General features: G+C 59.8%; 1 protein-coding gene across 4 annotated transcripts in view; it reads left to right on the forward strand.

Moving 5' to 3' along the window:
- RGS10 (regulator of G protein signaling 10) overlaps window positions 1-11,089 on the forward strand; it is a 49,693-nt gene extending 38,604 nt beyond the window's left edge. For all 4 annotated transcript variants that reach the window (XM_055119160.1, XM_055119162.1, XM_004611888.2 and 1 more), the window contains exon 5: window positions 10,587-11,089. In XM_055119160.1, the coding sequence (XP_054975135.1) occupies window positions 10,587-10,736 (150 nt within the window). In that variant the 3' untranslated portion in view covers window positions 10,737-11,089. The remainder of the gene's footprint in view (window positions 1-10,586) is intronic.
- The last annotated feature ends 9,980 nt before the right edge of the window (window positions 11,090-21,069 follow it).

Genomic DNA, 21,069 nt, shown 5'->3' on the forward strand with positions numbered 1-21,069 from the left:
CCACAGTTCTGCCCCCAGCACCGCCTGGTCCCCAGGTACCGCAGGGAGTGACCCCTCCCCCAGCACCTCCAGAGGACACAAGCCCGACCCCCAAGTAAAGGGGGAACCGTACACCAGATGGGGAAGTTTGTGTGCCTTAGAGACCAGCATCTGAGCAGTCTCGGAGAAGGTTGGCCCCGCCGTCTCCCTGAGCTCCCCTGGGGTGCGGGGTCCCTCCAGATGCTGGCCTGCTGCAGGTAGAAGGCTGGGTTACGTAGCGGCCGGGCGCAGAAGGACCCACCTGTGCTCCACACGCCTCCTGGCCCCTGACTGCTCTGCCATTACCGTTTTGTTCTTGCGGTGGGGGAGGTGCTGGCGGTCAAACTATTTGGCCACGTTGCAATTTCACGATTTGTTTTGTTTGGGGGCCACACTCAGGGCTGTCCATGGAGCACGCCTGGCTCTGTGCGTTGGGAGCACTCCTGGCGGTGCTCAGGAGACCCGGTGGGGTGAAGAGGACGGAACCTGGGTTAGCCTCGTGCAATGCAGACACCTTGCCCGTTGCACTCTTGCTCCGGTCCCAGTGTGTCATGCCTTAAAAACGAGAGATGGAATAGCAGGTAAGGCACTGACCTTGAGTGCAGCCGAACGGAGCTCTATACCTGGTGGTACGCTGGGTATGGCCCCCAAACCCCAAATAAATAAATAAATAAATAAATACATTTTTGTTTAATTGGGGCCGAAGTGGTAGTACAACAGGTAAGGCATTTGCCTTGCATGTGGCCAACTTGGGTTTGATCCCCGACACCCCATGTGGTCCCCTGAGCCCGCCAAGAGTAATTCCTGGGTGCAGAGCCAGGACTAAATCCTGAGCATCGCCGGGTGTGACCCCAAAGCAAGCAAACAAAACAAACTCCCAGTTTAATGATTACAGTGTAGGTCACTCGTTTCCAATAGTGTTGACATTTGTGGTTTTATACCTCCCCACCACCAAAGTGCCCAACCCTCCACCTCAGTTCTTCTGTCATTTCCAGCCCCCCTGTCATTCCTGCCGAGACCCTCCCCTGCCAGCTCTGTTCGGCAGGGCCAAGGGCTTCTTGGCGTCCGATGCTGTTTATTCCTTGCTTGGTATCTGGGCAGGCCACAGGTGAGTGAGATTGTCCTATCCTTGTCCTCCTCCCTCTGGCTAATTTAGCTTCCATGAACCCTCCTGTTCAGTCCACGCTGAGTGAATTGCAGATCCCCTCATTTCTCATAGCTGCATAGTACTCCACCATGGGTCTGGATAGCACCACCTCTTTTTCCATTCATGTAGCATTGAAGATCACCCCGGCAGTGCTGGGGGCAGGAAGTGGGGAATCTGCAGTGGCACAGAGGGGTGAAGGTGGGAAGGTCAAGTTTATTGCTGAGGACAGCCTGAGGCCATGGCTTGGGGCCAGCGGGGGCAGGAGCAAGTGGGAGGGAGCTGGGGACGCCTTAGACTTTCCTGGCTCCTGGCTCCCAGGGCCCGTGTGAAAACGGACACTGAGGCCTGGGGGACAGCACGGGGGTCTGCACGTGCTTTTATCTCCAGCACCTCTCGGCCTCCTGAGCATCACTGGGATCTCCCTGGACATACCTGAGCACCTCTGGGGCTGCCCCAGTGCCCCCGGCAAAGGCCCCAGGAGCACACCCTTGGGTCTGGGTGGCCAAGTAGCACCGGGAGCGTCCCTGGGCCCCTGAGCTCTCTCGGGACCCCAATGACAGAAGAGCAGACTTGGGGCCCTTGCAGGCCGACCTCCCCCGGCTGAGGCGATGGGGGTTGAAGTGAGGTCTAAGGAGGACAGAGACTGGGTCGGGGCACCGCCCCCCGCCAGAGGGAGACCCCCAAACCTGTCCGGACCCCAGGGAGTGAGGGGTGCCTCCTGGCCTGACACCGGGGGTGGATGGACAGGAGCTGGCGAGCACCAGCCTGGGGAGGGGCTCCCGGCCTGCGGGGGTCCCATGGGGCCTCTCCCCCCCCCCACCGCCACGCCGCAATGGCTGGGGTCCCGGGCGTCTCGGTCCCGTGGGAGCAGCTGGACGTGCTTCCCTGGAGCTGGTTACGGGGCTGGTTACGGCCCGGCGGGTTACGGGGACTGTCCGGGAGAAGGGAGGCGCTGTTGGAGGTCCCTGCAGGTTTCTCCATCCCGTTAGCGGCCTTGCAGGGAAGGGGAGGGGCAGAGGGGCGGCCCCAAGGCCAAGGCCAGCGTAGATGCCTCTGCCGCGTGCGGGAAGCGCGGGGCTTGATTTCTGGTGCGGACAGATGCCCCTCGGACAGCAGCGGCCAGGGCTGTGGGGGGCTGCTGTCCTGAGCAGGGGGTCCCGCAGTCTCTGGCCAGGCCTAGTCACCGCTCCCCCCATCACCACCACCACCACCCACCCACACACACACACACACACACACACACACACACATACACACACATACTCTCACACACACACACACACACCCTCTCACGCACATGCACACACATACACACATACACACATTCACTCACACACATACACACACATACTCATATACACACATACACACATACTCATATACACACATATACACATACACACAAATATATACACACTCACTTTCACACACATGCACACACATACACTCACACACATACATGCATATGCACATACACACTTGCACACACATGCATACACATACACACATGTACACACATACACATACACACATACACATATGCACATACACATATGCACATACACACTCACACACATACATATAGACACATACACACATATACATACACATATATACATATACACATATACACATATACTCACATACACAGACTCACACACACATACAAATATACACACACACACATGCACACACCCACCTCCAGGGTCAGTCTGGGAAGCAGGCACCTGTCCAGCTGTCCAGGGTGACATTAACATCGGGTGCCCGTCCCGGCACTTTGAGACGAGAGCAGACTGGAACTGCCAGCTGTACCCCCTCCTCCCCTGAGTGCCCCCCCCCCGCCCCGTTCCCAGCCGTCTTCAGCTCAGTGGGTGGTGACTCCCGGGATGTGCCCTGTCCCCCTGCCCCACTGCTGTCCTCTGTCCCGTGTTTCTGCCTCTGCACCAGCCAAGGGCTGAGGAGAGGGGTCTGGCCTCCCTCAGGCGTTGCTGGTGCCCGGGGTGAGGGTAGGGGGGCAGAAAGCAGATCATAAGGCTGTGTGTCTGAGAGAGAACATTCTAGAAGTGCAGTTCGGAGTCAGGCGGCCCCGGAAGGCTCTTCCTGAGACTGGAGAGGAGAGACGCGTTTCCCTTCCTCCCCGTCAGAGCTCTGGGGCTGGCAATGAGACGGAAACGAAGGAGGCAAATGCTCTCTCCCAGGGTGCCTCGGAGATCGGGGCCCGAGCACTGAGCTGACGGGCAGTTCTCAGGCCTCAGCGCCAAGGAACAAGGCGGCCGTGAGAACGAAGGGGCAGAGAAACCAGGCATTGGGGCTCGCTAGCAGGGGAGCTGCTGAAGCCCCCAGCTGGGACGGACCCGGAGTCCCTGCCCCCACACGAGGGTCTGCCTTGGGAGAGTGTCCCACCTGCAGGGGCTCGGGGACGGTCCTGTGGCAGAGTCACCTTCTTGAGTCTTTTTATTTTATCTCGTTTGTTTTGTGGGGGGACCACACCTGGCTGAGTCAGGGCTGGCTCCTGGCTCTGCACGCAGGAACCACTCCTGGTGGGGCTCAGGAACCACATGGGTGGGGAACCACATGGGTATTGAGGATCAGACCCCGGTTGGCCACGTGCACAGCCAGCGCCCTGCCTGCTGTCCCATCGCTCCAGCCCCTTTTGAGTCATTTTAATGGAAAAACATTTTACGTGCCAAAGTGGCACAGTGCGCATGGCCTGCCCTGCACCTCATGCACGCTGAATCGGGTTCTAGAAGCCAACGCGAGGGCTTTTTCTAGAAGCCAGTGCCTGGCCAATTGTCTTGCACAAAAGGATTCATTTTTTTTTCTCTCCTGTCAGGTAGACATTGCACCTTGGAGGGTTTTTAACAGAAGCAAGGATGTGGGTTTCGGCCTTTTAATGTCCCTGTCTTCTGAGAAGCGCTCCGTAATGCTCTAGGCTCGAAACTCTCTTCTCTGGGCGCTTGGGGAGGAGCTGCCCGAGAGGGGTCCGGGCCGGGGAGGCTGCTCCTCCCGCACCAGAGCACACGGGGAGGGAGGACGGGCCAGCACCAGGACCCACAGTCCTGTCCACAGGCAAGCCTAGTGCCGGACCTCCGGGTGGGGTCTGGCGCCTTCTCCCCTGGACACCTACGGCTCACGGCAGAGACCCCCGTCCCCCCCCACCCCCCCCCACCCCCGCCTTCTGCCGTCCCACTGCCGGGCTCACCGGTTCCTCCTGTGACTGCCAATGTGGTTCCGACCCTGCTGGGCCACAGCTGTCTTGGCTCCAGAACATCGAATACATTCAAGAGCAGAAAGCTGCCAACTGCAACTTGAGTTTCCCCTTTCCCGGCCGTGGGGCTCAGTGTTAGCGCTCCGGCCCCGTCTCCCCCACCGGGTCCCTCCACGCCATCCCAGGCTCCACCGGGCCCGTTTTGCTCTACCTCCTTCCTTCTCTTCCTGGAAGACAGCTCGAGGCGTGGTGGTAAGGTGAGGCCCCAGGGGAGGCCAGCTTGAGTCAGAGGGCATCTCTGCAGACGCTGAGGCCCACCCGGCGCGATACCCTGAGGCACGGCCTGGTCCCCAGCCCTGCAGGGTCCCCATGCTGGTCCTTGCAGCAGAAACCTCGTGCCCTGCCAGGGTGGCTGCCCCCCTAAAAGGAGAGCGTCCTGGTCTCATGGAATCTTCTGGAAGCTCTGATGCCATCATTTTGTTTGTTTTTGTTTGGGGGCCACACCCGGCAATGCTCAGGGGTTACTCCTGGCTCCGCACTCAGGAGTCACTCCTGGCGGGGCTCAGGGGGCCCTATGGGATGCCGGGGATAGAACCCCAGTCGGCCGCGTGTAAAGCACGTGTTCTACCCCCTGTACTCTCGCTGTGGCCCTGCCATCACTTTTTTAGGGGAGGTTTTGAGCCTCGTCCGGTGATGCTCAGGGGCTACTCCTGGCTCTGCACTTAGGAATTACTCCTGGCAATGCTAAGGGAACCCTCTGGGACTCCAGTGATGGAACCCAGGTTGGCCATATGTAAGGCAAATGCCCTACTACCTGCTGTACTATCACTCCAGCCCTGCCATTGTATTTTTTTTTAAGCTCTAGCAGGAATAGGGTCACTGTAGCACTGTCATCCCCGTTGTTCATCGATTTGCTTGAGCGGGCACCGGTCACGTCTCCATTGTGAGACTTGTTGTTACTGTTTTTGGCATATCGAATACGCCACAGGGAGCTTGCCAGGCTCTGCCGTGCGGGCGGGATACTCTCGGTAGCTTGCCGGGCTCTCTGAGAGGGACAGAGGAATGGAACCCGGGTCGGCCGCATGCAAGGCAAGCGCCCTGCCTGTTGTACTATCGCTCCAGTGCCAAGAACAGGGTGCGATTGAAAAAGAAGAAGAAAAAGTCCACCGTGTTTGTTTTCATAGTGAATGAGTGAGCATGAACGGAGTTCCCTCGGAGGAGACCGTGGTTCTCCAACAGCTCAGGGGCGAGAGTCTGAGACCAGCCCCCCCCACCCACGTGGGAGCTGCTTCCCCAGCTTCCGGGTGTGCCGACTTTCCCTGGCACACAGCCTTTCCCCTCCGGCCTCCTGTGCCCTCTCTCCCTCCGCCTCCTCTTTTCCTTTTTCTCATCTTGGTGGTGCTGGCCCGGAAGCCAGGGGCTCAGCCCACCCTCCAGATGTTTCTTTTTTAAATGAAAGTAACGATTGGTTTGTAACGTCACGTGGGTTTCAGGTTTGTAACATCACGTGGGTTTCAGGTTTGTAACGTCACGTGGGTTTCAGGTGCACCGTGTTACCCATCAGCCTCTCTAGGGCAGGTTCCCAAGGTCTGGTGTCCACCCCCCACTGGACCACGGACGTCCCCAGCCCCCACCCCTTTCCCTTCTGGAAACCAGTGTTTGTTCTTGTCGTCTAAGAGTTTGTTTTTGTTTAGTTTTGTTTGTTCTGTGCTTTGTTTCTTTATCAGCCACGGTAGAGTGCAGTCACGGGAGTTTGTCCTCTCTGACTGACTTCGCCCAGCACCCCGGGGCCGGCCTGGCCTGATGGAAACTCTCGGCCCGGCTGGCTGGCCCATCCATCCCACCGTGTCTCGGTAGCTGCGTCATTTCCGTTCTCCACGCACCTGTGGCAGGTGCTCATGGCTGCCCCGTTCCTGTTTTAAGGGGCACGGGCCTGGGTGCGAGGCATGCATGCATCTGACACGAGCTGTTGGGCCCAGCTTTGAAGGGGTCCGTCCCTCCTGGGCCTCAGTCCAGGCTGGAGTCACCTGAGACCAGCAACTGCTTCCAAGCAAGGCCACCTGCGCAGGAGCCAGGGGGATAGAACAGCTGTGTGTGTGTGTGTGTGTGTGTGTGTGTGTGTGTGTGTGTGTGTGTGTGAGAGAGAGAGACAGACAGACAGACAGACAGACAGACAGACAGACAAAGAGAGAGACAGACAGACAGACAAAGACAGAGAGAGAGAGAGACACAGACAGACAGACAAAGACAGAGAGAGACAGACAGACAGACAGACAGAGCCAGACACAGAGAGAGAGAGAGAGAGAGATTTGACTCTGCTACACTGACCTCTGGGGATGTTTATTTCCCATGAATAGACACAAACACACATTTCCGGACCATATTTGGTTGCATAGAGGATGCTCTAGGATTCCTAAGACACACACACACATACACATACGCGCACACACACACACACGCGCACACACACGCACACACACGCGTGCACACACATGCGCACACACACACACACACATGCACGCACCTGTTTTTAGTTCTGTCTGCACTGAAAGGTTGAGTCTCCCAGGGCCCAGGGAGACAGGACGGGGACGTGCAAGGCCTTCCGCCGAGCCCGCTTTGAAAACCAGGACCACGTGGGCCCCCGGGCATCTGTCACCCCAACACCCGAGCACATTCTTGTCAATTGAACCCCGACCTGGATGGCCGAGAGCGGCTGGGACGGGCCCCTGGACTCGCACTCAGATACCACTTGACCGACCCCCCACCAAACTTATATTCCCGCGTTCCGAGGCTGGAACTGTGTCTCGGATGTGGCTCCCGTTGGCGCCCCCACTGCCCCCAGCTGAGTCTGGCGGCCCCGCGTCAGAGACCCCTCCTCGCACCTTTGAGGTGTTTCAGGGGGCAACCAAGTGTGCCCCCAGCCCCCTCCCGGCACTCAACACCGACAGTAACAGAGAAGAGAAAAATGCCAGAATTCACGCGCGTTGGACCTGGTGTGCCGACTTCCGGCTCCTGTGACGTTGGGCTCGGGCACTGCAGACCCCACCCCTCTTCCTGTGGGCAGGCGGGAGCCCCGCGCCTCAGAGGGGCGCTGCTGGGAGCTGGGGTCTCCACGGGGGTGATTTGTGTGCAGGGCGGCCATGGGACCCCACAGCACAGAAGTGAGGGCATGTGATGTTGGGGTCCTACAGGAGAGATGGGTCGAGAGACCTGCTGCCCCCCTCCTCGGCCCCCCGGTCTCGGGTGCCTGGTCCCCAGAGTCATGCCGAGAGAGGTTTGTGGGGGCAGCCAAAGGGGGTCGTAGCTCTCGCCTGTAGACTCGGGCTTGGAGTTGGTTTCTGCATCCTCCGTGCTGTGTCTCCCCCCGGCATCATCGGTGTGGCCCTGGGGGCACCCAGCGTCACTGGGCCCAAGCACTGCTGTCCACCCCCAGACAGAAGCAGGTCCCAGGCTGTGGCCCTCACTGCAAGGACAGGCGAGCAATGCTGGGATTTGAACCCGGGTCGGCCGCGTGCAAGGCAAACGCCCTACCCGCTGTGCTATTGCTCCAGTCCCCATTGGGATTCAACCAAAAAAAGTATTTTAAAAAAAGGCATGTGTGTGCGTGTGAGTACATGTATATTTGTGCATGTGCATGGTTGGGTGTGTCTCTGTGCAACTGTGTGCATGTGTGTTTGTGTGTGCAAGGGGGGGTGTGTGCTTCTGTGGATGTACACATCTGTGCTTATGTGTGTGCATATGTGTGCGTGGAGTGTACACGTGCCTGTGAGGGTGATCTGTGTAGGCATCACTGTAGGTATATATGTGGGTGTGTGCATTATGTGTCTGCACACGTGTGTGTGTGTGTGTGTGTGTGTGCACGTGTGCTGAGTGTGTGTCCAGGTGAGGGTGCCTCCCTGCTCTTTCACTGGCCCCTGCGCTGCTTGGTGGGACCTTCTGGTGACCCACAGGAAGTTGGGGACTGAGCCGCGGTGGCCGGGCGGGCTGTGATCAGCAGCACCCACTGTCCCGGCCCGCTGTCCTGGCAGGGGGTCGGGCCTGCGGGAGGTGGGTGCTGGCTTTCCCTCTGCCCTGTGAGAGGTGCCGGCTCCTGGAGCATTTCACACCGTCTGCAGGGAGCCGCCGCCCTCTGCCCGCGTCTGTGAAATAGTTTGGTCGTGGTGGGGGCAGCCTACACCAAGGTCTCCCCCCGCCCCCCCCCCCCCGCACCCTCTCGCCGCCTTTGAAGGGTGACAGGCAAACAGGATGTCCCAGTAGACACTGGGGAACCGCATCCTGGCAGCGGGGGGTCCCCCTGTGGCCGCGGGCGGGCCGAGAGGGGAGGTGCAGGTCTGGGCTGGGTGCGGCACCCCTGAGGCTGGGGGCCCGAGCTGCTCTGGGGCATCCACTGCAGCCGGGAACTCGCCCCCCACCCGCTGTCCCCGTCCTGCAGGGACGGCCGCCCACGCGTCTGCCCTGGGGCTGGGACTCCGCCTCCCGGGATGAGCTTCAGATTTCCTGGGAGGTTTGCTTGCTTGCTTCATTATTTTCATTTTCTCTGGGCTGCTGGGGGCTCTTCCCAGCTCAGTGCTCAGGGTTCTCTCCCAGAACTGGTCAGGGCAGCTGGAACACCCTGCAAGAGAGGGCGGTGGCCCACAGCCTAGAGAACCCCCCCCCCCACCACCTGCCTCTGCCTTAGCACAGGCTTAGGCCGCAAGGGCGTCCGGGTTTTCCCACCCGCTTGAGAACCCCGCCTGGCCGGGAGTGACATTCTCAGCACGGCTGGAACTTTCCACTGGTGGGCCCGTGTTCGCACGGTGAGTGCGCGCAGCGGGGGGCTGGTGGGTGTTCAGCGCAGAGTCCCGAGAGTCCGGGGAGCAGGTCTCTCGGGGGAGACTTCGCTGAACCCCACCTGCGGTAGGAAAGCACCTTCCTCTTCCCTCTTCCTTCTCCGTCCTGCAGCGGCGCCCGGCTGGGGGCTGGGCTCCCGGGGGCTGCTCTGTGGGAGGCGGGCGCCCTCCGGGGTGCTCTCCTGCGGCCTCCCCCTCCCGCCAGGCTTGCCTTGGCCTCGCCCCCCGGGGTCTGCCCACATGGCCACGGGCTGCAGGTGCGGGAACCTGAAACTAGCTGCCCTGAAGAGGCTTCTGGAAGCTCCTTCCTGCTGAGACGGTCACGTCGCTCCTCTCCCTATCGAGAGGAGAGGAAGCCCGTTTCCCGGCATCATAATTGGTGTTTGAGGCGGGGGGCGGGGGTCCGAGCAGCAGGGTGGGCCCCAGCTGACCGCCCGGAGGCTCCGTCCGGCCCTCACAGAGGCCCTCTAGAGACAGGCAGGGTCCCCTGGGGGAGTGCCAGCGCCGCCCAGAGGATGGCTGAGCTTCAGGTGAGTGCTCCCTCGCCCCCGGCCCAGGGCTGACTCTTGGCTCTGCCGGGGGCTGGGCCCTGGGCCAGCGGCGTGCGAAGCTGATGCCCTGCCAGCCGTCCTGCCTCTCTGGCCGCCAGTTCGAGGCTTTCTAGTGTGTCTGTGTGTCTGTGTCTGTGTGTGTCTGTGTATGTGTCTGTGTGTGTGTCTGTGTATGTCTCTGTGTGGGTCTGTGTGTGTGTCTGTGTCTATACCTGTATCTGTGTGTGTCTGTATGTCTCTGTGTGTGTGTATATCTGTGTCTGTGTATATCTGTGTATATCTGTCTGTGTGTGTCTGTGTATCTCTGTGTGTCTGTATGTCTGTGTCTGTGTATGTCTCTATGTGGGTCTGTCTGTGTGTCTGTGTCTATGCCTGTATCTGTGTGTGTCTGTATGTCTGTGTGTGTCTGTGTATATCTGTCTGTGTGTGTGTGTATATCTGTCTGTGTCTCTGTGTACCTCTGTGTGTCTGTATGTCTGTGTCTGTGTATGTCTCTGTGTGGGTCTGTGTGTGTCTGTGTCTATGCCTGTATCTCTGTGTGTGTCTGTGTCTATGCCTGTATGTGTGTGCATGTGAGTGTGTGTGTGTGTGTGTCTGTGTGTCTGTGTGTGTGTGTGTATTGGTAGCAGGACCCAGGCCAGGTGGTGCTGGTGGGAGCTTGTGATCCTGCTGTTCAAACTGGGACCCCGAGCTGCTAGGCAGGAGCCTCAGGGGGCCCCTCTGGCTGGCCCACTGTGTGCCGCTGACCCCTGGGCACGCGGAAGGGGGTCAGCGTGTAGGGACAGGAAGGATGGCCTGGCCTGATCAGCTGCATCGTTCTGTTTCCCCCTCAGATCTTCAACCTCATGAAGTACGACAGCTACAGCCGGTTCTTGAAGTCGGACCTGTTCTTAAAGCACAAGCAGGCGGAGGAGGAGGAGGAGGAGGAGCCGCCGGACGCCCAGACAGCAGCCAAAAGGGCTTCGAGGATTTATAATACTTGAGTCCCGTCCCCCCCACCCAGAGCCGGCAGGACTGGCCACCTTCGGAAGTGAAGGAACCCGCCTTCGGGACCGTGGGGCTTCTAGACGCTTTGTTATCTGATGACGGAGATGTACAAAACCCTTCTGTGGGCTAAGTGTATTTTATTAACGCTTGACCAGTAGGTTGTGCATGATAGCTAATCTTAAAAAAAAAAAATAACCCTTCAGAGTGTAGTTCTCACACACACACACACACACACACACACACACACACACACACACATAGATAGACACACGCAGATGGCAGACAAAAGCCCACGAACCCTGGCCACTGGAGCGATGCAGAGTTGATTAAACATCACTGAGGCCGCCAGCGGGAATGTGCAGCCTCCTTTTACCCAAACCGTGTTCCCTGTGCCGTGGGAGGGGTCGGGCCAGCCCCCAGATTCTGGGACAGATAAGCAGGAGCTGATCAGACAGACTCGGGCCCCTGGGTGGGGAGGGGGGTAAACGTACCTCGAGAGCAAATTCGGTGCTGGGAAGAGAAACCTCATCCCCGGGGCTTCTACAGGTGTGGGGTTCCCCGCACCGCCTCCCTGGGGCCCTGTCTCGGGGTTGGGTTTGTCTCGATTTTGCTCGCGACCTGTGACATGTCATGCCACACAGATGAACAGAATAGCTCACCTGATGAAAAACAAAACCGGAAAAGAAGGAAGGAAAAAGACAAATGGGGGGTTGTTGGGGTCCCTGTGGCCGTGCTGGGTGGTGTGGAGTGGGCTTGCGTGTGGCCACGGCCTTTGTCCATGAAGAAGCTGCAGGGGGTCCCCCCTTCTACCCAAGCCCATCTAGGGGTGCATCGTCAAGCCTTCTTCTCTGCACCCCTCCTTTGCTGGGCTTGCTCCCCCTGCCTCCAGTCTCCCACTGGGGGGACCGGACTCGCCGCCCTGGGAAGTCTGTCCTCTGGGTGGACGGCTCCGAGTGCAGGCCTGCTCGCCCGGGCTGACCCAGCCTGCCTGGGCACCCCAGTTTCAGCGTGGGGCTCCGTGGAGCCTCTCCTCCTCGCTGCCTCCCATCCCTCCTGTCTTAGAGACCCAGCCGCCAGCCTCGGTTCCTGAAGCCCCCTGAGGTTCCCGTCGGCAGACCTCGCTGTTGAGAGAGGACGGTCGGGAGGGACAGGGGTCAGAGCAGTGACCACTGGGACGCCGGGCCTATCTTTGGGGGGGACGCAGTCACAGGCACGCCCTGCTGATGACCCTCCCCGTGCGGACCCCCGTTCTCTAGGCCTGCGGTAGATCCTCCGCTGTGCTCTCATTGTGTCCCGGGGAGGAGGAGGGGGAGGAGTCTCGGGGGAGGATGAGCCCACACTCCGTCCTCTCCAGGCCTCGTTCACCGACTCCCCGATCTCATCGTCCTGACCAGTGTCCGGAGGGGGGCCTCCCGCCCCTCCGCAGCCGAGCAGCTGGGCCCGTATTTAAGAGGAAGGATAAGAAGCGTGTGGTTCTGTGCCCCCCACACGGGGCGCTGTGTGTGGGGGGTGTGAGCCGGTCTTCCCGGCACCAGGCTGTGCCCGACAGGCTGTGGTGTGTCCGCCTCTCCCTCTGTGGCCACGGCGCTCATGTTTGACGGGGCACGTGCTCGCATCCCAGTAAGCGTGATAGTCACCTCTGCTTAGCCGCAGACCCCGCCACCCCCTATTGCCTCTCGCCGGCCTTTCGTGCGTTCCTGCTCTGCCAGCTCCTGGTATGAGTCCCGATTCTTCCCAGCCTCGAGCTGGAGCCCCCCTCCCCCCGGCCCGCTCCACTCTGCCCAGCTGCCCAGCTTTCCTAGAGCCCCCTGTGCCCAGGGTCCTGCCTCCTCTAAGGCCTGGCAGGACACCCGCACACCCGCATAGCCCCACCCGCCTCCGGTGAAAACCCTCTAGAAATCGGGAGAACAGAGATTTGTCTCGCTGGACGGCAAGAACGTGACTCCCACGGGTGCTCGGGAATCACTGGGTTTGTGGCTTGGTGGTGCTGGGACCCAACTGCCTGTCCCTTGAGCCCAGCACCCTTTGGGGTCCAGGCTGGGTTTGGACACTGTCCCCGGGCAGCAAGCCCAGGGCTGTGGGCAGAGATGTCTCGAGCAGCCTGCGGCCCTCGAGGCCGGGGCTCCGGCCTGAGAAGTGAGTCTTGAGGGGAACGTGGTGTGTGTCTCGGGACGGAGTGACCCTGCCTGGACAGAGGGTCTCCCGCACGCTCGGTACTCAGGCTCAGCCCTGCCTACCCACGCGTGTGCTCCAGTGGCTGAAGTGCCGACAGGTGCCTGCTGGTCCTCGGGGGCTCGGTGGGCAGCTACTGCACCCCAGGCCCAGGGCTGCGGGCAGAAATGTGGGCGGAGGGAGAAAGGCGGCCTCTGGGCCCAGGGTCAGGACCTTCGACTGGGCCTTCACTTAACTCTGCTGCAGGAGAGGCTGGAGCGATAGCACAGTGGGGAGGGCGTTTGCCTTGCACGCGGCCGACCCAGGTTCGATTCCCAGCATCCCATATGGTCCCGAGCACCGCCAGGAGTAATTTCTGAGTACATGAGCCAGGAGTAACTCCTGTGCATTGTCAGGTGTGACCCAAAAAGCAAAAAAAAAAAAAAAAGTCTGCCACAGGAAAGGCAGGAGCTGGGGTGGGAGAGGAGGGCAGGAGACAGCCTGGCAGAGAACAGGGCTGAAGCCGTGCACGACGCCCACCTTCGTCCCATCCCCGACACCCTTATGGTTCCCTGAGCACTGCCAGGAGGGATCCGTGAGCAAAACGGGGTGAGGGACCCTCTCAGCACCACCCCCTGAAGAAAGGAGGCGGGTGAGTGGTCCGTGCCGGAAGCTCACGGACACTTCCCCTTCCCCGGGAATACCAGGACAGCGGGCACCACGTGACTCGCAGGGGAGACACAATTTCTGGTCTCATGGACGCACTTTCTCTCCCTCCCTGTCTCGTGGTTTCGGGGGGTCAGGGCGTGCACACTCTTTGTGTGGGGCAGGAGCTGGGACGGACCCTGCAGCCCCGAGGGAGAGTGTCTCACTGGGCCCGCTGGGGACCGCTGCCCAGGGAGGTAGCGCCCAGCTCCCGCAGAGTTTGGACGCGTGTTCTGTTGGCAGGCCTGGCCAGCTGGAGGCCAGCACGGCCGACTCGCAGACACGGTCTGGTCACTGCATTCCCCGCAGTGCTCAGTGTCTCACGGCGGGTGCGAGAGCCGTTAGCCTCAGGGGGTGGTGGGGCGGGGGTTAACGCCTAGGTGCCTCTCACGACTAGCTTCCTCTGTGGTACGATAAGAGGTTGGCAGCCCAGGTGGGGGGCAGCTGGGGGCTGGACCAGGGTGGAGCGGGCCTCAAAGACGTGGGCAGACCCCGGGGCTCTCCTTGATGTGCTTACCGGCACCCCAGCCTTGTCCTCGGACAGAAACCTGGGGGCCCGCGTCCTGGGGGCAGCACGGGGCCTACAGATTGCGGGGTCCTTGAATGGAGGGGCTCGTGGCACAGCAAAGACCCATAGGTCAAGGGGCTTCTTCCAGTCCCCTCTGCCCCCAGGAGGGCATCTGGACGCAGCCCCAAGCGTCCCCTTCGCTAAGCTATTGGCTCGTCCTCTCAAGCCTTCCCCCAAGTGCAGTCCAATGCTTCCCTCCTTCCCGCCTGCCTCCACGGTCGGGCCACCCTCCTCCCCACTCTGCAGTTGCTCCCCCGACCCCTTCTCCCGCCTCAGTGGCTGGGACAGTCTCCTCTTTATTTATTTTTTTAAATTTTATTCTATTTTTACCGTCGTTGCTACTGTTTTTGGCATTTTGAGTACGCCAAGGGTAGCTTGCCAGGCTCTGCCGCGCGGGCGGGATACTCTCGGTAGCTTGCCGGGCTCTCTGAGAGGGATGGAGGGTTTGGGGGCAGTCTCTAATCACCTTTACAGGGGTTCCCAGGCTACCGAATGTAAGCTTTGGGTCGACTGGCATGTTGTCACGACCTGCACACTGACCAACACGCACCTGCCTGCGTCTCTGGGCAGCACCTGGGACATCTGCGGCCTCAGGTCGATCTCCTTGAGGTTGACGGAGTGCGTCCGGAGGTTGTTGAGCAGCTGGCAGAGCAGGACCCTATCGCGGAGGGTCTGTGCCAGGTCGAACACCTGTGCCCAGCCCCAGGTCACCCTGTGGTTGGCTGACAGCACCCCACAGTGGATGAGCCACCGTGCGCACTGCTGCCACAACTCTGTGTCCGATGGCACTGCAACTTGGCCTGGCCAGGGCAGGTGGCGACACTGCGGCTGCTGCCTCGGTTTCTCCGTGCCCCACCGGTGCCATTCTGTCCGAATCTTGCAAAACAGCCAGCGATCCTCATTCCCCTGATCCTGAAAGAGCCCCCATACACCATCGGGCTCCACTAGCACGTGACAGGGCTGACTGGAGACGTTACTGGCGCCCGCTTGAGCAAATCGATGAACAACAGGATGACAGTGATACAGTGATACAGTGCTTTTATTTTAAAAATCTTGTTTATGAATCACCGTGAGATACATTTGCAGACTTACAAACGTTCATGATTACGTTTCAGTCATACAATGATCGAGTACCCACCCCTCTACCAGTGCCCACTCTCCACCACCAACCAATGTTCCCAGTATCCCTCCTGCCACCCCCACCCCATCCCCTTGCCCCACCCCCCACTCTGTGGCAGGCACATTCCCTTTACTCTCTCCTTTTGGGGGTGTTACGGTTTGCCATAAGGGTACTAAGTAGCCAGCACGTTCAGTCCATAGCCTGCTTTCAGCCCGCATCTCCCATCCCGAGCGGGCCCTCCAAGCATCCTTTACTTGGTGGTCCCTTCTCTATCTGAGCCGCCTTTTCCCCCAGCTTGTGAGACCAGCTTCCAAGCCATGGAGCGACCCCTCCTGGCCCTTATCTCTACCATTCTTGGGCGCTAGTCTCCCATTCTGTTACTCTATATTCCACAACTGAGTGCAGTCCTTCTGTGTCTATGGGACAGTCTCCTTGCTGCTCCATCCTCCCTCCACACCCACCCCTACATTCACTGGCACCCCTCTTTTATGGTTATTGTGGTGTGTTTGTTTGGGGCCACACCTAGCAGTGTTTGGGGCCCCCTGCGGCACAGGGGATCAAGCCCAGGCTTTCTACTTGCGCAGCCCATTGAACCATCTTCCCGGCCCCCAGCACAACTCCTTTTTGGAGCCCGTGTCTGGCTCTGCTGCTTCCCTGGGTAAGTCCGCTGTGCCCTGTTCTCAGAGTGAACGTTTAGACCGACCACCTCTGGGAGCCCAGCCGCTCTCTCCTCCTGCCAGGTGCCCACCTGGGGGGTTGGCAGTCCCTGTGGAGCCTCCGTGGGGCTGCTAATCGGTGAGCGGTTGTGACATCTCTCCCTGGGCACACAGGGCCGTGTGTGTGTGTGTGTGTGTGTGTGTGTGTGTGTGTGTGAAGTTCTCTGTGTTCCTAGGGGCAAACCCACAACCACCACAGAGCAGCCGCTTTGTAGAGGCTTAGGATTTGGTGGCTCTGACAACCTGGAGCCTCCGTGTGACCCTTTCCAAGAACCAGCCCTTGTGAGGGTCATGAAAACCAGAGCTGGGGAGACGGGGGTGCCCTTCGGGAGCCTCGTGACATGGAGCTGTGGAGTGCATGGCTCAGGGACCCCTGGGAATCAGACACTCAGGGGCACACGGCCAGCTGGCGCCAGGGCGGGACTGAGATCTTTTTTTTTTTTTAAATTGACTTGTTGGAACCTTCCAGGGTGCTCAGTGGTCCCAGGGCCACCCCCAGTGAGGGTTAGGGGCTACGAAAGCTCCCTCCAGTGGCATGGCCAAGGTTGGGAACAAACCTGGGCCCCATGCATGCAAGACATGTGCAGTGGTCCTTGGGGTCATCTCCCGGCTCTGGACGCCGTACCCCACTATCTTTCCCCCGCCAGGCCGGAGCCGATGTCGGTGCAGACAAATCTTTACCTCTTTAAGCTGAAAAATGGGACTGGGTTCTCTGGGGAGAGCCAGTACCATCTAGCAGATCTTGACCCACTTTCCCTTTGCTTCTGCAGGCTGGGCCGAGGGGCCCTCCTCCGGCCTGGGGGGTGGAGTTAAATGCTCCTTTAAAAAGTCTGCCTTTGTATTTACACTGGGTTTTTTTTCCTCTTTAGCAATATATCATCACCATCTCTCCGTGCCAATAAACATAATTATGCACATAAAAAAATAGTCCGGTTTCCAGATTATCTAAGGAAGATAAATGTTTCCCTTGTGCTAATTCCAGCACAGTTTATATGCTGTTTTGCAATGCTGGCCAACTGTTTTCTTCTTCGTTGAGCATTTAAACTCTGTTTTTTAAACTGTTATGGCATGCAGAGCGCCTAAGAGTAACAGATGTCTGCGTGATGGAGTCGTTCCACGGGAAAGAATGTGCGGCTTCTTGGTTCCCCAGGAAGGATGTGGCCCTGGGCCCAGGTGTCCCCCCTCACCCGGGTCAGAAATGATGCTTGGGGCCTCACAGGGGCTGGTGGCTGACAGAGGTGAGCCCCCTCCCAGGGCGTGCTCAGGATTGTCTTAGACGGGCAACGCCCCTCCTCTCACCTGGGAGGTGAAATGTGGCTCACCTTTTACAAATGCTGCAGGTTTCCCTAGAATCCGAGCAGTGGGAGAAACTCACCATCACCATCATCACCATCACCATCATCACCATCTCACTATCATCATCATCACCATCACCATCTTCAAATCACCACCATCACCATCACCACCATCACCACCATCACCATCACCACCATCACCGCCACCATCACCATCACCACCATCACCATCACCACCATCACCATCACCACCATCACCATCTCACTATCATCACCATCATCATCACCGTCTTCAAATCACCACCATCATCATCACCACCATCACCATCATTCACCATCACCACCATCACCATCACCATCTTCAAATCACCACCATCAACATCACATCACCATCATCACTCACCATCACCACCATCACCATCACCACCATCACCACCATCACCATCACCACCAACATCACCATCACCACCAACATCACCATCATCACCACCATCACCATCATCACCATCTCACTATCACCATCATCACCATCACCATCTTCAAATCACCATCACCATCACCACCATCACCATCACCACCATCACCATCATCACCACCACCACCATCATTACCATCACCATCACCATCATCACCATCACCACCATCACCATCACATCACCATCACTAGCATCATCACCACCATCACCACTATCACCACCATCACCATCACATCACCATCACCAGCATCATCATGTCACCTTCATCATTTGTTGTGGGTTAGCCTGAGAACTTTGGTTAATATTTCACGGGGAGTGAGGAGTTGACACAGCGATCCCTGAGTTTTTTCCCTGGCCCCTGGTGGCCATTGAGCATCCCCAGGCCTGACCCCTATTTCTAGACGAGCACAAAGAGATAACTCCATGGAGTGAGAGCACAAGGCCCGGGTTCTCCAAGTGACCCCTGAACACAGAGCCAGGAGTAGCCCCCAGCTTGGCCAGGTGTGGCCCCAAAGGCGCCCCCACACACACACACAGCCACACCCACCAAAACTGCATTGTGGAAGTTCCTGCCCATGTTCCGGCCCAGCAGCCTCCCTGTGGTCTGGAGCAAGCCTTGTCTTTCTCTCGTGGGTCATCTGTGACCTCAGCACAGGGCCTGGTACCGAGTGTCCGCAGGGGGACAGGAGTCAGCGTGGGCCCAGAGACCTGTCACAGTCACCAGGGATGGCACAGGAGCTTCCCAGTCTGGACCTATTCCTGGCCAGGGCCCCGTCCTTGGGGTGGCCTCAGCAAGGGCCCAGGGACTGGGATCTGGGTCCTAATGCGGCTCCGAGGACGCAAGCCCAGAGTTGGGCCAGCCCTCTCAGAGCAGGAGAGCGTGAGGCCCACCTGGGGGTGTGGGTGGGCAGGGCTCCATAGCCAGGAGGTCCCACGGGGTACCAGGTTCCTAGTTTAACAAGGAGCCAAGGGGGAGGCGGGTGTGATGAGTCCCTGACAGTTGATGGAGTGGGCTGGCGTCCAGTGAGGGATTGGCTTTGGGAGACCTTTGCGTCCGGAGGAAGGGGATCCATAGGATATCTTTGGGGGGCCCCGTCTTCATTGGCTTTGCCTTGGCACAAGGGAATGAGGCTTTCCCCGGGCACCCTGCTTTCCAGAACGCCCCCTGCTCCTGGAGACTCAGAAGGGCGGGAACTCGGGCCAGCCTTCCTGAAGTTCCCGGCTCAGACTCAGGGGGGAGCTGGTGAGCCATGGAGGGAGGGAGCTACGGGGCTTCCTGCAGGTCCCTGCAGCGTGGGGGAGGGGCCCACCAGCACCCAGGGGTCCACGCCCCACACCCCGCAGATGCTCTGTGATGCCCCTCCCCACGTCGGATCGTAAAGGGGTCTTGGTGCTACTCTGCCTCCAGGGCCTCGGGGGGGGGAGTCTGGTCATGGTCACGGTCGGGTCATGCCCTGGCTTCTGGGGTGGGTGGCACCCAGGCTGGGCCAGGCCCTTCCAAGGCCCCACAGACCCACGGGGCAGGAGGCGGTTTGGGTGTCCAGGGGCGTACGTGTGCTAGCATGAGCGTCTGACCCCTGTGCTAAGGCTCCCGCCCGGAGAGCGAGGTCTCGAGATACTTCTCAGCCCACAGCCAGCTTTTCTTTTGCTCCTTTTCTCTGATTCTATTTTTTTTTGGGGGGGGGAGGGCGGTGCAGAGGGGTGTTGGCTATACCTAGCAACACTCAGGGGTTACTCCGGGCTCGGTGCTCCGGGATCACTCCTGGCAGGCTCGGGGGATCGTGAGGGATCTGGTCTGGAACCCAGACCAGCCGCATGCAAGGCCGGTGCCCGCCCAGAGCCCAACCTCTCTGGCCCCAGTGAGTCGGTTTTCAGAAGGGAGACTGTGCAGAGCGCATGGGCGCATTTGGTGAGGGGGGTGCAGGGCTGCAGGGGTGCGGGGAGCCAGCAGGTGGGTCCCAGCTGGCAGTACTCTCCGCCCTGCCCAGAGGAAGCCGCTGTGAGCCCCTTCCCGGAGGCAGCCCCCGGCCCACAGGCGGGAGACAGGCGGGCTGGCGGAGGGTCTCCTTGGCGCTGAAGGCCCCCCGGGGCCGCAGGTTGTATGGGACCCGTCCCTCCCTCTCCCTGCTACCTCAGGCTCCAGGGAGCGCCCCCTGGCCACCCCCTTTGGGCCACGGGCCAGTGCTGCAGCTGGTGGAGGGAGTCCCCCTGGGAAAGTTCGGAGAATCTGTGGCCAGTGGGCGGGGCGGGCCGGAGTGTCTGAGCCGGAAGGTGCCGGGTCCAGCTCAGTGACCGGGCAGCGACCGGGCTTCCTGGCCCAGAGCCGTTCTTCCTGGCGACTAGAGAACCAGGGAAGCTACCAGAGGGTTCCGGAGCCCGGCAGGGGAGCCTTGGGGAGACAGCAGGGACTGGGGGTGGGGAGGCAGTCCCTCCCCTCCCCTCTGCATCCCCCCAGGGCTGGGGGGCCCCCACTGGAACCTCAAGCAGATCAGAGGAGAGAAGCAGCAGCGTGAGGCCACGTGGCCGAGTCTAAGGCCAGCAGAGCGGAGCGAGGGGCTGGGAGAAAGCACAGCGGGTCAGGCGCTGGCCTTGCGTGTGGCCGGCCCGGCTTCCATCCCCGTCATCCCACAGGGTCCTCTGAGCACTGGAATACTTCCTGAGAGCCAGGAGAAATCCCTGAGCACAGCCGGTTATGCCCCCCGCCCCCAAATAGAGCCAAGTGGGGGGCTGTGTCCTGCAAGCACAACCTCGGCCCCGGGAAACGGCCCTTCGGCGTGGGCCCAAGTGCGTGAGGTTGGCCCGAACCCGGGCAGCACCAGCAACCCAGCAACCCCGATGGGGTCCTGAGGTTGAGCCCCGCCTCTCCTGCCCCCAACCCCCAACCCAGGGAGGAGGCAAGGCCCTTCCTCGCAAATCCCAGAGCATAGGAAGAAGAGGACCAGTGCTTTACAGGTTCCCAGAATTGGGGGCTTTATATCATTTAAAAAGTGGTTTTGGGGGAAACAGAAGGAAATATCTGGGGGTCTGTGTCACCCACACACCTGCTCAGAGGCTGGGTCCTGGGGGTCCCCGGCCTGGTACAGCTGACTCAGTTCAGTGGAGCTCAGTGGAATTGATACTCGAGGGGGCTCCGCCACTGGGTTGACCCCGAAGCCCCCCACCAAGACCACAAAGCTCTCTCTCTCTCGGTCCCCTCCGAAAGTCCCCACAGGCCTGGCACTGACACCCGGGGGTGGGGGGAGCCTCAGGCTGAGCTGGGGGGGCCCGGGGCTCACTTCCTTGGCTGTGTGTCCCCATC

Source organism: Sorex araneus, chromosome 11 (genome assembly GCF_027595985.1).
Source record: "Sorex araneus isolate mSorAra2 chromosome 11, mSorAra2.pri, whole genome shotgun sequence".
Classification (NCBI taxonomy): Eukaryota; Metazoa; Chordata; class Mammalia; order Eulipotyphla; family Soricidae; genus Sorex; species Sorex araneus.